Consider the following 15,936-nt stretch of genomic DNA (forward strand, 5'->3'; position numbering starts at 1 on the left):
TTTATTTCTCGCAAACACAATTTAAATTTGAAAGAATGGTATTATAAGAGCAATTAAACCCAGAAGCCTCTGAGTTATTCTGGGTTTGTGATTTAATATAAATAAATAAATAAAGATTTGATTTTTGATTAAAATTAAAAAAAAAAACTTTTTTTAAATTTTTATTATAAAAAAATTTATTTGTGATTTAAATAAAAAATAAAAAAATTATTATTTATAAGGAAAATAAAATAAAGATTTGATTTGTGATTTAAACTCAAAAATCATTTGGAAAAATCTGTATTAATAAAAGAAATAATTAAATAAATATTCTAAATCTCTAAGGAAGAAGGATTTTTTTAAAAAAATTAATGATTAATGCTATAAGATTCTGGTTTATTATTCGTGGTCTGAAATTAATGATGGCTTATGAATGTTTTTCAAAAATAAAATCCTTCTTCCTTAGAGATTTAGAATATTTATTTAATTATTTCCTTTATTAATACAGATTTTTCAAATTGATTTTTAAGTTTAAATCACAAATCGAATCTTTATTTTGTTTTCCTTATTAATAATTATTTTTATTTTTATTTTTAATTTAAATCACAAACCAAATTTTTATTTATTTTTTTATATTAAATAACAAACTCAGAACTCAAAGACTTCTGGGTTTAATCGCTCTTATAATTGTGTTTGTAAGAATTGAAATATGTCAAATGAGATGTCATTGCGTAGATCTCGAAAAGTTATGTAGAATCAAAAAAAGAATCATCTGATTTGAATACCCGAGTCAAAAGTTATGGCCTTCAGAAGTTTTATGATTAAATTGTTAATTTGTTTTTGGAAAAAAAATATGACACGTGTCAACACATGATGAGTGACGCCTAAATTAGGCGTGACTGCCTCTTTAGTGACGCCTAATTTAGACGTGATTGGTGACGTCCAGATTGGGCGTAATATTGTGCAATAAATGTGTAATTATTTTTAAAACAGCCATAAATTCGTAATTTTATATTTAAAAAACAATAAATTAATATTTGTCCCGTATTTATAGGCTTACATAGCCGGCAGTTTTTCACGGACTCCATGGAGCCAAGGCTTCAATTTGAAATCGGGATAAAAAGTTATATGTGTATTTATTTTGTTTAATTTTTGTTAGTTTATATCGTAATATATTTAAATTGTATTAAATACAGAGTATCTGAGCAGGCATCATCAAGAAGAATTATAATTTTATTAAATATTTTTTAATTTTACTAAAAATATTTTTTTTATACAAATGGAAATTGAACACATAACCTAATACAATTTACCAATATCTCTTACCAAAAATATTTTAAATTTTAGATAGGGTCAAATTACAAATTATATCCCGAGCTAAATTACAATTTTAACCCGGGCCAAATTATAATTAATTATATATAATAAGATTAATTTGTTAAAATTTAGTCCGGGCCGAAACCATATCCAAATTGTGCGTGGCTCCGTCACTGGACTCTACCTTAGATTTTTTTTTAGGGCCACTTGGCAAATGAAATATTTTCTTTGATCGAAAAGGCATTTGTTAGGTTCAAATTTTTTTCAGGAATATTGGATTAAGTTTACTGATGCTATAGGAAAATAAAAATATTATGTATCCGATGATATTTTCGTTTGAGAATATCATGTGTAAAATAGAATGAGGGAAAAAATAAATTTCTAAATTTTTTTAATTTCCTGAGTTGAAAACAAATTTGCCTCACCCGGATTTCTAGAAAAATCATCATACCAAATTTCCCACATTATTCGAGTACAACTACATAGTTCTAGTGACTCCTTCAGATTTGTCTACCAATTGTTTTTAGATTCTTGTCATTTCCATAATTTGGGCTTGGGTTGTCCAAGATATGGACCATAACTTCAACACGGATAGCTAACCATATGCCAAATGTGGTGTTTTCTATCTTGAAGATATTCAAAGTAACTATAAAAATCTTTAAGTCCTGCACATAGATTTCAAAGGTGAAACGGTAAACTTATTCATAATAGGTATTGCAACTAACTATCATACTAATACTAATGTTTTCAGCCTACTCGTTCTGCTCAAGTCTAATTGACCACATTGTATGAACTGCTCAAGTTTTTTATTGCTGACATCACCATCTATAATCACAATTTTTTTATGCAACAAAAGGTCACATCCTATTAAATTATACATTACTTTATCTCACAGAATAGGAACTTTCAGGAACATCATAAGTGAAATTATTGGACAGACACCTATTGGAGTCGCTGAAATTTTTCTAATCCGCTAGCTAGTTGTTACTGCAATGAGATTCTATTGCATGAAACTGGTTTTCCATAGGACTCCAAAACCTGAGAATCTGCAAGTTTCAAAATAGAAGACAAAGCTAAAATCATGCATTATAATAAGAGAGTTCATACTAATAAGTCCACACCTATCAAATTAACTTGATTGAACTTGAATAAAGGAAAATGATTTGAGATCACTTAGAGGGGACCTTGTAAAATTTAAGATTGACAAAGAACTTTTTAGTGACCATGTTGTCTGTTCAGCATGTTTCCTATGGAAGAACAACCATGCTTTCCACCATTTATATCCGAATGATAATAAAAGTTTGACACAAATCAGAAGTTCAGTGTTCATCATATAGTACAAAACAGGGAGAACTATAGTGGACTACTTGACATACATACCAGAAATTACAAAACATAGATACAATCAAATTAATTAGTAACAACAGACACATACTAGCTGTGGAATTAATAGGTATGAGGTATCTAAAAAATGTACTCAACACCTTCATTTCAAGCTATGAGAGAAGAAAGGACAAACTGAAATGTACTTCATTCATAGATACAACCTAAGTAAAGGGACACAGAACAGAAACAGAACACATAATTGATAACAAGCAGAACCGAACTGAACATAAAATTGGAAGCAATTTAAATAGTCATAAAGAGAGTGACACAGATAGCAAGCATCAAGTAAACTCACAAGAAATAACTGGTAAAAATTGAACAGAAAAATATATGATTTTTAAGCTAAAGACTACGAGTGGGGATATTCTTACTGCTAGAAAAATTTACTATCAATCCACTACTTCCATAATCATCATTGGATCAATATTTTCTCTATCTTAAAAAACTTTTCAACATTATCTCTCTTTGATCCAATGATAATTGTGGAGTTAGTGAGTTGGTAGTACATATTTTTGGTAGTTAGAATATCTTTCCTCAATACTATATATCATTGGCTCTCTGACAGCCATCAGATAACTTTGATTTTTAAAGAAAACTAACTGTCAATAAAAATGTTTTTTTTTACGAAATCAACATTATATATAGTTATAGACTAATATACAAAAAAAAAAAAAAAACTTGGATTTTCTGTTGTCTTGCACAAACATTGATTCAGGTAAAAAATATACATATAAATTTAATAAAAAAAATTTCACCCGCTATTATAAATTTTTCACACAATCAAGGTTTGGTAAATGGTCTTAATATTTTCAACCTAGCAACAAATTCACCTTCTGCGTTATTTGAACGTGGCACATGTGACATTTTAAGGCTTGCTAATATATAATACTGTACAATAAAATTTCAATTTTCAATTTTCACGTCTTCTATGATTATTTATTTGATTAAAAATTCAAATTTATAAATTTTTTAAAATGTTTTTGTTTTTAAGAAAAAAAAGCTCGGCTTAATTTCCAAATCAGTACTCAACAATGACATGACAAGATGGGAATAGTGGTATAAAACTTTCTATCTTCGGTATTTTTGCCACCTTATGACATGCACATTGAATAAAAAATAAAAAAAAAGTAATCAAAATAATGAAATCATTAAGTAATACTGTACATTTCCTCATGACGAATCATTCCATTATAAAAGAAGTGTGTAACAATACACAACTTCAGCTTGTATGATCTTCAAAGTTGATGTTTTCGCAATCAATTTTGCAATCAAACATCAATCCATTACGTGTTGCCGACAACTTAATTAGATACAAGTGATTGTTATATATTTAATAACTATTTACTATTATTTGAATACACACGCGCACACACAATATATGTATATATATTCACTTGTAATAATTAAATACAATTTGTTTACCAAAATAAATAAATACAATTTGTGGTTAACGAAAACTCTTATCAAACAATAGAGACTTAAGTTATTTGGACTCGTGATAATAACATGGCTAAAATGTAATCCATCTCCATTTTGTTTATTTCGTGCGTTATTATATTTTCGATGAATCTGCCTGCAATGACTAATGGGAAAGATAGCAATAGATCAATTTATATAACGTTTGATATAACACATCATATTTAATGCAAATTATTGTCAAAACGTGTCCAAGACAAACAAGCTCCATTTCTTAATTAAAATTGCTTATACCAGCTGGGTCTCTGCGTTTGGATGCATATTAAAATTTATCAAATGTAAAAAAAATCCATCCATCGAAGGTAGGGCCAATCAATTTAAAAATTCGGTGGAAGCAGACCATGGTTCCGATCCGGGAAAAATCCAAAATGTCCTTTTTTTTCTTTTCAGCAAAATTTCCTTTGTTCATATATAAAATAAGGATTTCGATTTTCTCATGCGGTGGGAGAGAGTTTTCTCACACATTTTATGTGGGCCCACATCTATAAAAAAAAATAAAATTACACAAAAATCAAAAAATATAAGAAAAAACAACTTTTCTACGAAATGAGAAAATGTTTTCTGATAAAATAATAATGGCTGCTCAGTTTATAACTACGGTCTAAATCAAGGGTACAATTTATGTTAGCCGCTGTGTCCTTTATGTTGTAAGTAAATTATTATTATTATTATTGTTGTTGTTGTTGAAAACTAATATTTAACAGAATATAGACTAGGAAAGCATATTAATATGAAAAAGAAAATAAAAGGAATTTTTGAGAATTTAAATGTAAACATGAGTTTGAATAAAAGAATCGCATGTGGAATAAATATAAACAATGTAAGAATTCTGTACATAAAAAAATAAGAGTAAATACATTTTTTGGTCCCTAACAAAAAACACGGTCCCCACTTTAGTCTCTTAAAAAATAAATTAGTCAGTTAGTCCCTGACAAATTCAAAGTTGACTCATTTTAGTCCTTTTGAGGGACTAATATGGGTCTTTTTTGAATTTGTGAGGGACCACGATTTCAACTAAATGGGTCCACTTTGAATTTGTTAGGGACTAACTGACTAATTTATTTTTGTAAGGGACTAAAGTGGGGACCGTATTTTTTGTTAGGGACCAAAAATGATATTTACTCAAAAAAATAATAATATTGACACGGTTCGTCCTTATCCTCGTTTCAATGGTTGTTGGCAATAGGTTAGGTATGAAATGAAACTCTAATTTCGGGAATGGATTCTCTAATGTCACAATTCTCTTATGTCTTTTTTAATAATCAGAGAAAAATATTGAAATAACTAGCTAGTTAAAAATTTGACACCACTGATTTATATTTGTGATCATGTCATGATAAATATGATCCATTTCCTCCAATTCCCAAGTCAATTTGTACTCCAAAAAAGTCTTCTTTAAAATAATGGCTTCAGTAGGATTCTAAATTTCAAACACATGTCTGCCCTTGCTGGTCACAAATGGCTTACCACTTTGACCATAACATATTGGATAAATTAACCCATAATTTTATGTAAAATGTTCAAGCTAGTTACCATTAACCCAATTCTAATGATTTTAATAAATAATAATAATAATAATAATAATAATAATAATAATAATAATAATAATAATAATAATAGTTGTAGACTATTTATTAAGGTGAAATAATATTTCGTTCTCAAAAGCGCTAATAATCTTAAAATGGAACAAAATACCAAGAGAATAAATACTTTTTTATTGAAAAGTAATAAAAATGAGATTCAGATTGCATTAAAGGTTGATGAAATTAATTCAGCCGATTGCTCTATTTTTTTTTTCTCAATTTTTAATGTGTTGTAATTGAATCTTTTGGTATATGATATAATTGAATCTTTAGTACTAGTTAGAGAGTTATTAAAATTTTGATTTATCATTATGATTTTATAAAAAAAAATCATTAAAATGATTTTATTAATATTTCAAACGTTTTTATATTTTTTATATTTTTTACGATTTTTTATGTTTATAATTTTATGTTATACGATTTTTTTTATCATTTTTCCTATTTTACGTAATATCTCGATTTTAATTACCTTGGTGATGACGATATTTTCATTAGATAGTGGGATTATATATGATTGAGTTTTAAGAAGATTTAACGTTTTTTTAAGGTTTAGAATTAATCTTCTAAATTACTTAAATAGCTGAGAAACGAAATAAACAATATTTTTTTTTCTCCTCTTTCAGGATATAGTCAGGAAGATTGTTAAGCTAGTTTTTTAGAATATTTTACAGTTTCCTTTTTTTTTAATTGTTAGGTTCACAGAAAAAATAATTTAAATATTAATTATTTAGAAGATGTATAAAATTATTAAAAATTCTTACTCTTGCTTTTTAACAAATTAATATAATTTTTAGCCTATTTTTATAAATCCTCGTGAAAAAAACCCAGATAAAACCCTTATTTGTAGAACCCCGCAAAAAAAACTTCAAAGAATTTTAAAAGTCTAAAAACATTAAATGTACGTGCATTTTAAATCATTCGTTGTTTATTATTTACACAGGATAATATTTTTTTTCTCTAGAAAAAATATAGAAATTACTTGTTAAGAATTGATAAAAATCATTGCACAAGTATCAACAAATTTTACATAGAATTTAATAAATTATTGCATGCACTGGCGGACCCACGTTGGGTCACATGTGATTTTGGATTTTTTTTTTTTTTTTTAGTTATGCAGGTTATTATTTGTCTCTTGGATCAATATTTATAGTAGGAGCAAATATTATTTTAAGTCCCTAACAAAAAATATGGTCTCCATTTTAGTCCCTTATCAAAAGTTAGTCTCGAGGAGGTCCCTAAAAAATTCAAAGTGGATCAATTTAATTAAAATCGTAGTCCCTCACAAATTCAAAAAAGACATACATTAGTCTCAAAAAGACTAAAATAGGTCCACTTTAAATTTCATAGGGACCAAGTGACTCTTTTTTGTGTAATGGACTAAAGTGGGGACCAAATTTTTTGTTAGGGACCAAAAATGATATTTATTCTTATATTAGTTAGCAACGTACAGAGATGATTAAAACAACATAGTAACACAAATTGATTAGAGAAAACTTATTTTTCCTCCCTTGTCACGTACCCATTCCCATGATTTCCCATTCTCATGATTTCTTCATCCTTTGTTATGGAAGCAACTACATTATAAGCGGGTTCAAGCGTTAATTTAAACTTTTTTTACAAAAAAAAATTTGGCGGCGCTGCCCCCGAACCCCCACCACTAAATGTGCGGACATAGAGAAATTTTTTTGGGTCTGCCACTGATTGCATGACAATAATATCAAGTCACTTGTTCCCAGGAACAGTGACCATTTTGCCACTGTTGGCCAAAAACATTACCAGACTGCCACGCCAACAGTAAATTTTGCCAAAATGTCACGTGGCATATTTCGCTACACTGTGTAGCGAAATATGTGTTCAAATAATTCGCTACACGGTGTAACGAAATATGCCACGTCAGAACCAAAAATGCCACGTGTCAAAATTGTAGAAATTCGCTACCCTGGACAGAAATCAACGGTTGATATTTGTAGTGTAATTATTGATTAATTAATATTAATTAATTCGTATGACTTCTTAAATTATAACTGTTGGATGCACCAAAATCAACGGTTAAGATATGGTGTAAGACTAAATGATCCTGATCCATATATATATATATATATATATATATATATATATATATTATTTTTCTCATGTTACATGAAACAGAAATCTTTTCAAGCACACACAAGTGCAATGTGGATTCCACTTTGTGTTTTTCTCTCTTCTCTATTTAGTGGGATCCATATTGTATATTGTGTGTGCATAAGAAAATTTCTCTCATATAATATGAGAAAAATAATATCTATATATAACAATTATTTGATCAATCCAATAACAATTAAGTTAAATCACACATGGTTAAGCCTGATCCACTAGGGGTGTTCGCGGTCTGGATTGGATCGGTTTTGGAAGCAAAACTCATCCGATCCAATCCTTTCGGCTTGATCATGTAATCATCCATTCGGTTTGGATTTTTTTTCAAATCTGATCCGATGCAATCCAATTTTTTTCGGTTTGGAATGGATCGGTTTTCAGTTTTTTGAAAATCCTAAAATTTGTTTCATAATTATTGTGCAAATAACATCTTTTGTATATATTGGCTTTGCCAATTTTATTTTATTTTGAAATACAAAAGTATCAGTAAACGATAATATAGTTTTTTTTTTTGCATTGAAACATGAAGCTCTATATAGATGAAATTTTGTTGATGAGATGTGACTAAGTTTTTTCTTGGGTTTAGTTTATGGGTTAATGGGTCTTGGGTTTAGAAATGTTTGAGCTATGGTTGGGGAAAGTCTCAAGTAGATAAAGGGGAATTAATATATTGGATCGGTTTGGATTGGATCGGTTTTCATCAACCCATCCGAAAACCGATCCAATCCAATTAAAATTTGCGGTTTTTTTTCGGTTTTCGGTTATCGATTTTTCGGTTCGGTCACCGCGGTTTGAATCGGTGTGGATCGGTTGATGAACACCCCTATGATCCACTGGATGTTTGTGTCTTTGTTGGGGTTGGTATTGCGAGATGGAACCTTGGGGAGATGCTCTATGGGATGGAATGTTCAAGGCTAGATCGATCTTGATGTTGAGTAGGGGACTTGGGGAGGTATCAGCAAAACACTTTGATGCTCAAGTCAGTAGATGAGTGATATGTTCAAGTCTAGATAGATAGGATGATCATATATGGGTTCTAAGCCTCTCTTTATATAGTAGTTGATCGTCTTACTTATGTTGCCTTAATATGGTGACATTCAATCTTATTGGTGCACAGAGATGGCTCTTGCAAGTGATCCTATGTTCGGGATGACTATGTTGGAATTTATATTGATAATCCATTGGTTATGAATAAGAAGTGGGTTAATAAAGAAAAGAGAAAAGGAAAGTTGAAGGGGTGTGTGGGTTTTAACAAGTCATACATTGGACAACTAGTAGAAAGTGGAAGAGTTTATAAGCTCACGCCTCACTCTCTTAAATTGGCCCATGGGTCACTACACATTTTGTAAAAGGGGAAGAGCTAGGTGGGCTTTGGTCCACCACACACGCGCATGCCGCCGTTCATCCAGCCAGCTCGGATCGGTTTGGTTCGGTTCATATATGTGTAATAAAAATAATTTTTATTAAATAATTTTTTTATTTTTTGTCCAAAAAAGTACCCGTTGCTTCCCTCCAAAATTTAAAATCGAAATGTTTCTACCCTCCGGTTTTTTGAGCAATTTTGAACCGAACCGGTTCTTTCCTTTCACGAACCTGTCACGGGTTGTGTCTGCTCACGGACCGGTCACCGGTCACCAGTTGTTCCCGTTCGCCGAATCGGTCACCGGTCACACCCATTCGCGGCCGTCAGACACGGCGGTTCGTCGTCGGCGGCGGTTCATCCTTCCAGTTTTTTCTGCACTGAAACTCTGTCGGATTTTTTCCCTCCTTCTGGTTTGCATATTCCTGTTCATACTCCGGTGTGATTTCCTTTGGCATTTTGTTGTGTTCATTTGGGCTGTTGACTGGTAGTGCCGCCACTCTTCAGACGAAATCCGTTCTATCCTGGGAGACAAGTGTCCATCTACCTTAGGCATCAGTGAGGGGGCAAATTGTCTTAAGGAGACACGTTCTGTGGGCTCAGATTTTATTCCTCTAATTCTGCATTTTCATTCCTCTGATTCAATCTATTTCATCATCTGACATCAAGTAAGTCTGTTTTAATTTTTTATAATTATACAATGATATTTCTGATCATCTATCTCTTCTGATTTATACGTTGGGTCAAATCTTTTAGTGATTTAATATTTCCCATTGATGGGCTACATCCTATAGGTGTAACTGGAAGCATATATCTGTCCTTTAGTTATTGGCTATTAAAGAAGTTATAGAGTCATGTGATGTTGACGACGTGTAGTCGCATTGGACTAAGTTGTTGTTATCAAGTGTTAGTGTATTTGCGAGATTGTCAATGTATGCATATGACTGCATTTCCTTAGCTTGAAGTTTTGGATGTTGGGCCTTTTGAGGAGACTAAGCCTACTATCCTACGTTGAATAGCTGCAAGATAAGTATTCAACAATGACATGACAAAATGGGAATAGTAGTATAAAACTTCCTATCTTCGGTATTTTTTCCACCTTATTACATGCACATATATAGAATTAAAAAAAAAATCAAAGTAATGAAATCATTAAGTACTACAGTACATTTCCTGACGAATTATTCCATTATAAAAGAAGTGTGTAACAATACACAACTTCAGCTTGTATGATCTTCGAAGTTGATGTTTTGTGCAATAAATTTGCCAATCAAACATCAATCCATTACGTATTGCCGACAACTTAGACATGTGATTGTTATATGCTTATATATCTAATAACTATTTAATATTATTTGAATGACAGCGCACACACAATATATGTATATATATTCACTTATAATAATTAAATATAATTTGTGGTTCACGAAAACTCTTACCAAACAAAAGAGACTTAAGTTATTTGGACTCATGATAATCATGACTTGGCTAAAATGTAATCCATCTCCATTTTGTTTCTTTCGTGCATTATTATTTTCCACGAATTTGATGGATTTCTATAAAATTTGATATAACACATCATATTCAATGCAAAATATTGTCAATGCATGTCCAATTCAAACAAGTTCCATGTCTTAATTAAACTGCTTATACCAGCTGGGTCTTTCCGTTTGGATGCATATTAAAATTTATCAAGGTAAGAAAAAGTCATCCATGAAAGCTATATAGGGACCACTCAACTTTGAATCTTCATATTCTTCTCGTCAATTACAAACCTCGAAGAATTTGGTAGAAGATGATGATGGTTCCCATCTGGGAAAAATCCAAAATGTCCGTTCTTTTTTCCAAAATTTCCTATGTTTATATATAGTGGCTGGCTGGCTGCTCAGCGCTTATAACTACGGTCTAAATCAAGGGTCCGATTTATGATAGCCGGTGTGACCTATCTGTGGCCAGTCAATTATGAGCCACTCATTATTATTATTATTTTCGAAAACTAACATTTAACAGAATATATGCTTTGGCTATCTTATACTATAACGTAAGAATATGAAAAAGAAAATAGAAGGAAGGTTGAGAATTTAAGTGTGAACATGAGTGTTATAAAGTCTTAATCCTGGACCCGCCCCGAATCGGATTAGTTGCGAAGCAATGAACCGATTGAAATATTTCTAAAAAAAAAAAAAAAATCTCATCTTGAATAAGAATAAACAAGGTAAGAACTATATATAATAGAAGGGCTCTAATTTAACATTTAAAACTTTAAATTGAAAAATTATATAAGTTGACTTGTGTAATTTATTATTTAATTCATTTAAAATAGATTACTTCGATGTTTGAAACTTTCCGAGTGACCCAACACAAATTAGGTAGCTATTGCCTATTGGTTGTTGATGAACAGAATATAACTTTTCATACGTATCTTATTTTTATAAAGTGATTTTGTAAACATTTAGGGCTTGAACAGAATATAACTTTTCATTCCGAGTGACCCAACACAAATAAGGTGGCTATTGCCTATTGATATTAAGATAACCAAATAAAACTATAAGATGTGGTCTAATCATATAAAATTAGGGCTTGAAATGATTACCATGAATAAGAACAAAAAATCTAACTGAACGTTGGACTCCACGGTTAACTTTTCTTGTCTAAAAATTGTTTTTGGTGAATTCTTGTTTAATAATTTAATTCAAGGAAAAAAAAATGGTATTATTTATCATATACGAATAATATATAGACTTACCCCTATGGAGGTTTTCATTTTAAGGCTTACTAATATTTATTATATAACATTATAAGATAAAACTCCAAAAATTAAGGAAGTTTTACTCTTTTTATTATATAAAGTTAGAGAGGTGACAAAAGAAATACACAATATCTACCCAATGGGTGCAGCTCAGTTGGTAACTTGGCGCTGAGTTAGTGGGGTTAGATATGTGTTCGATTTCCACTGAATTTTGGGGAGGGGGCTGAACCTTTAGCCATCACTGTTCCCCCGCACTCCGGATTAGTCCCATAGCCGGCTCAAAGAGTCGAAGCTCGTGGGGATACCGGAGGGAGCCAACTCGTCTCAAAGAGATAATTAGGGTTGGGTAACTTCAAAAAAAAAAAAAAATACACAATATCTTTTTGCTCTTTTCTTTCATCCGTGGATAATCAGGAATGTTGTTAAACTAGTTTTTAAGAAAAATTTAATAGTTTTCTTTCTTTTTTTAATTGCTAAGTTCACCTAAAATTTAATTTCAACCTTAATTACTTAAAAGATGATTAAAATTTTGAGAATGCACATGACTACTTACGCTTTCCTTTTAACAAATTAAGATGATTGTTAGTTATTACCTAAAAGAAAAAGATGATTGTTAGCTTATTTTTATAAATCGTCGTGAAAAAAAAAACTCATAAAACCCTTATTTAAAGACCCTCCCAAAAAAAACTGCAAGAAACTTAAAAGTCTAAAGACATCAAATTAAGGCCCATGCATTTTATTTTAAATCATTCTTTGTTTATATATACAGGATACTATTATGTCGCGTAAAAAAGAGATAAAATTACTTGTTAAGAACTGATAAATCATTGCATAAGTATCCAAAAATTTATGCATAGAATCAGTTTGTATTTGTTTCGAATTTAATAAATCATCTGCACGACAAATATATTAAGTCACTTTATTCCCACTTTGCAGAGATGCTGAACAGTTCAGAACATGCAACTGTGATAAGTGTTAGCTCATGGAATAGCCACTTTGTTGTGAACATGCATGCAACTGTGATAAGTGTTTGACGGTGGAATAGCCACTGTTATTGGGAATAGAAAATGTTAGAAAGACAAGACTGTACTTATTGCTCAGCTGTCCTGTCACTATTGATACCATAGTTGTCTATATCACGTTCCCTCTTACATCGAACGTGCATTTATCGCCCTGCCACATGATCAGAGTGACCATAGATGGATCTTCGGTTTTAGACAAAAAAAAAAGAAAAAAGAAAAAAAATCCGGACTATACTCCATGGGCTATGTCCCACAAAGAAATTCAAACATATACACATAAGATGAGTAAATACCATTTTTAGTCCCTGTCAATATCTACGAAGTCCTTTTTAGTCTCTGGCAATAAAAAAGGACCAAATTGGTCCCTGAAATTACAAAAAAATGGCCATGTTAGTTCTTATGTCAACTCCCAAATATGTAGAGTGGCCCTTTTCTTGTACTTTCAGGGACCAATTTGGTCCTTTTTTATTGCCAGGACTGAAAAGAACTTCGTAGATATTGTCAGGGACTAAAAAAGGTGTTTACTCCATATAAGATTTTGGGAGTTATATTCCGGGGGTTATCCGGCAAAAAGAGCCAAAACATATATTTCTAGGAGTTGTTTCTCGCAAAAAAATCATATATGATAATCCATGGGCTATATTTCTATGGATTCACTTCAAGAGCTGTATCCCATGGAAGATCACATATATATGCGTTCATTGATTAGAACCGTTATCCATCTATTACATTATGTCATACCACTACATATCATATAATCACATATCACATCATATTATATCATAACTATCATATCCTAATACATCGTATCATAACACATGCGTAAGCTACATGAATGCAATTTTATTATATATCTACATTCAGTGGCGGGCCTAGATAAAGTAATTCATGTCCGTACATTTAATGGCCGGAGTTCGGGGGCAGCGCCTCCGAATTTTTTTTTAATATAACTTTCACATGGAGGAGTTGACTTATCAATGCTCCTGCATTGATAAAAATGATATAACCTTTTTCCACCAAAACCAGCCTACCCTGATTTGTCATAAGCAGCCCAATGATTTTACAGACAAATACTTAGCAACCCCGGACTAAAAATGTCAAGAAAGAAGGAAAAACATATAGGGTGAATAGCAACTCTAGGCAGATAGAAACATAAACTAGTAAAAATGATACATAAATTAAATGTTACCAGTGAAGCAAGTATCAAGTCATCCTATCTCTTCAGTTACTACCTGAAAAAGAGTATACATCAGAATTAGTGACATTTAATTTCAATACAAAAAAGGTATTTAACATTTGCATTAGCATAATTAACAGTGACTAACCTCCATGAAAAGCTGGTACACTAAAATGGAGGAAAATGCAAAAAAGTTCCAAAGTGGCCAAACTATCTAATTAAAAAAAAAAATTAAAGAAAATTTTAAATGCATTAAAAAACAAAATAATATAAACAAGAAAAGAAAATAATCAAGAGTAAACTAAGCTATTACAATAGAACAATTACAAAAGCATTCTTCGATTCTTCTTGCTTGAAAATATTGCATTATATCTTCATCATCAATCTTCTCAAATATATCACGTTCAACATAAGTTAGCATGCATGCGTTAAAACAATAATCACTTATCCGATTGTGCAACTTATCCTTGACAAAAGTCATTGCAGAAAAAACTCGCTCAACATTAGCAGTTGCGACCGATAGAAGGAGAGTCAACTTTATCAACAAATAGACCATTAGATAAACAATATTCTTTCTCTTCTCAACCATCTTCAAAGCTAGGTCAGAAATGCTTTTCAAATTGACAAAATCAGAATCAGCTCTTACATCAACAATAAAATTACTGAGACTTGAAGAAAGAAAAGGAATATTTGCAAGCTCATCAAACTCCAAAGGATAAAATCTAGCAAACTCAATCAACTTTTCTTTGTTAAAAGTAGAAAATGAATCATGAGGATGAAGACAACTCAAACACTCAAGCAACTTGGTATTGACATTATCAAATCGATCACCCAACTCTTGAACCTGAGTATTTATCACTCTATTAAATAACTCTACCTTAAAGTAGTGCAAGAATGTGAATGATTCCAATCTCCGTCTTGATCTCCCTTTAGGACAATAAACATCCTCCATATTTAGAATCTTAATATCATATTTATTAGCAAAAATGTTCGTTTCTTGAAGCAATTCATCAAAATCATTATCTCTCACCTCTTATAAGCGAGACTTGACTACCTTCACTAAATCAATTGAATTTAAAAGGTCTTGATCTTTTCTTTGTAGTGCTTGTGAGAACTCATAAGAAATCCCCAAGATAAGTTGCATAAGATGCAACAAGAATGCAAACTCAAAATCCTCCATAGCATACAAAATGCAACCTGCATCAGTTCTTGCAACATCATTCTTGCAGCATCATTATCTCTCACCTCTCTCTCTATATGATTTGATGTCATTGAATAAATAGAAGGTCTATTTCCCGGATCCGCTTTAAGATTTTCTATATTAACTTTTGCTTGAAATGGTGATTGAAAACTTTGAAATTGAGAAGCTTAAGGTGGTACACTTTGTCTTTGATCTTGAGGAGAATTTTCCATAATTGGAACTGAAATACTATTTGAAACTTGTTCACTTTGAGATTTGGGTTCTGTATTTGTGGGTTTTAGACGTTTGAAATAAAATTGCATCCCTGACAAATCATAATTTATACTTAAAACAATTATACTCATTATGTTAGTGAAACAACTACAACATAAAAATTGAAAAGTAAATATCAATTATACCATTTGTTGATATTAAAACATTTATAACAAATAAATAAATATAGAAAGTTACCTTTCATTGAGACTTGTCAAATTACTACGAACCCACAATTGTTTGTGCTCTTAATGTTTCAACATCTTACAAACTGGCTTCCTCATTAGTACTTCGCCTT

General features: G+C 31.0%; 1 protein-coding gene across 1 annotated transcript; it reads right to left on the reverse strand.

Moving 5' to 3' along the window:
* Positions 1-14,486: 14,486 nt before the first annotated feature.
* On the reverse strand, positions 14,487-15,137 carry LOC133313390 (uncharacterized). Its single transcript, XM_061514751.1, has one exon. The coding sequence runs from the start codon at positions 15,135-15,137 to the stop codon at positions 14,487-14,489; it is 651 nt and encodes a 216-aa protein (XP_061370735.1).
* Between the last annotated feature and the right edge of the window lie 799 nt (positions 15,138-15,936).

This window comes from Gastrolobium bilobum, unplaced genomic scaffold, assembly GCF_033153095.1.
Source record: "Gastrolobium bilobum isolate Gb01-03AN ecotype WA unplaced genomic scaffold, APGP_CSIRO_Gbil_v1 utg16668, whole genome shotgun sequence".
Lineage (NCBI taxonomy): Eukaryota > Viridiplantae > Streptophyta > Magnoliopsida > Fabales > Fabaceae > Gastrolobium > Gastrolobium bilobum.

Coding starts and splice junctions, on each gene's coding strand:
- LOC133313390 (XM_061514751.1), bottom strand. CDS start 15,137: ATGGAGGATGTTTATTGTCCTAAAGGGAGATCAAGACGGAGATTGGAA.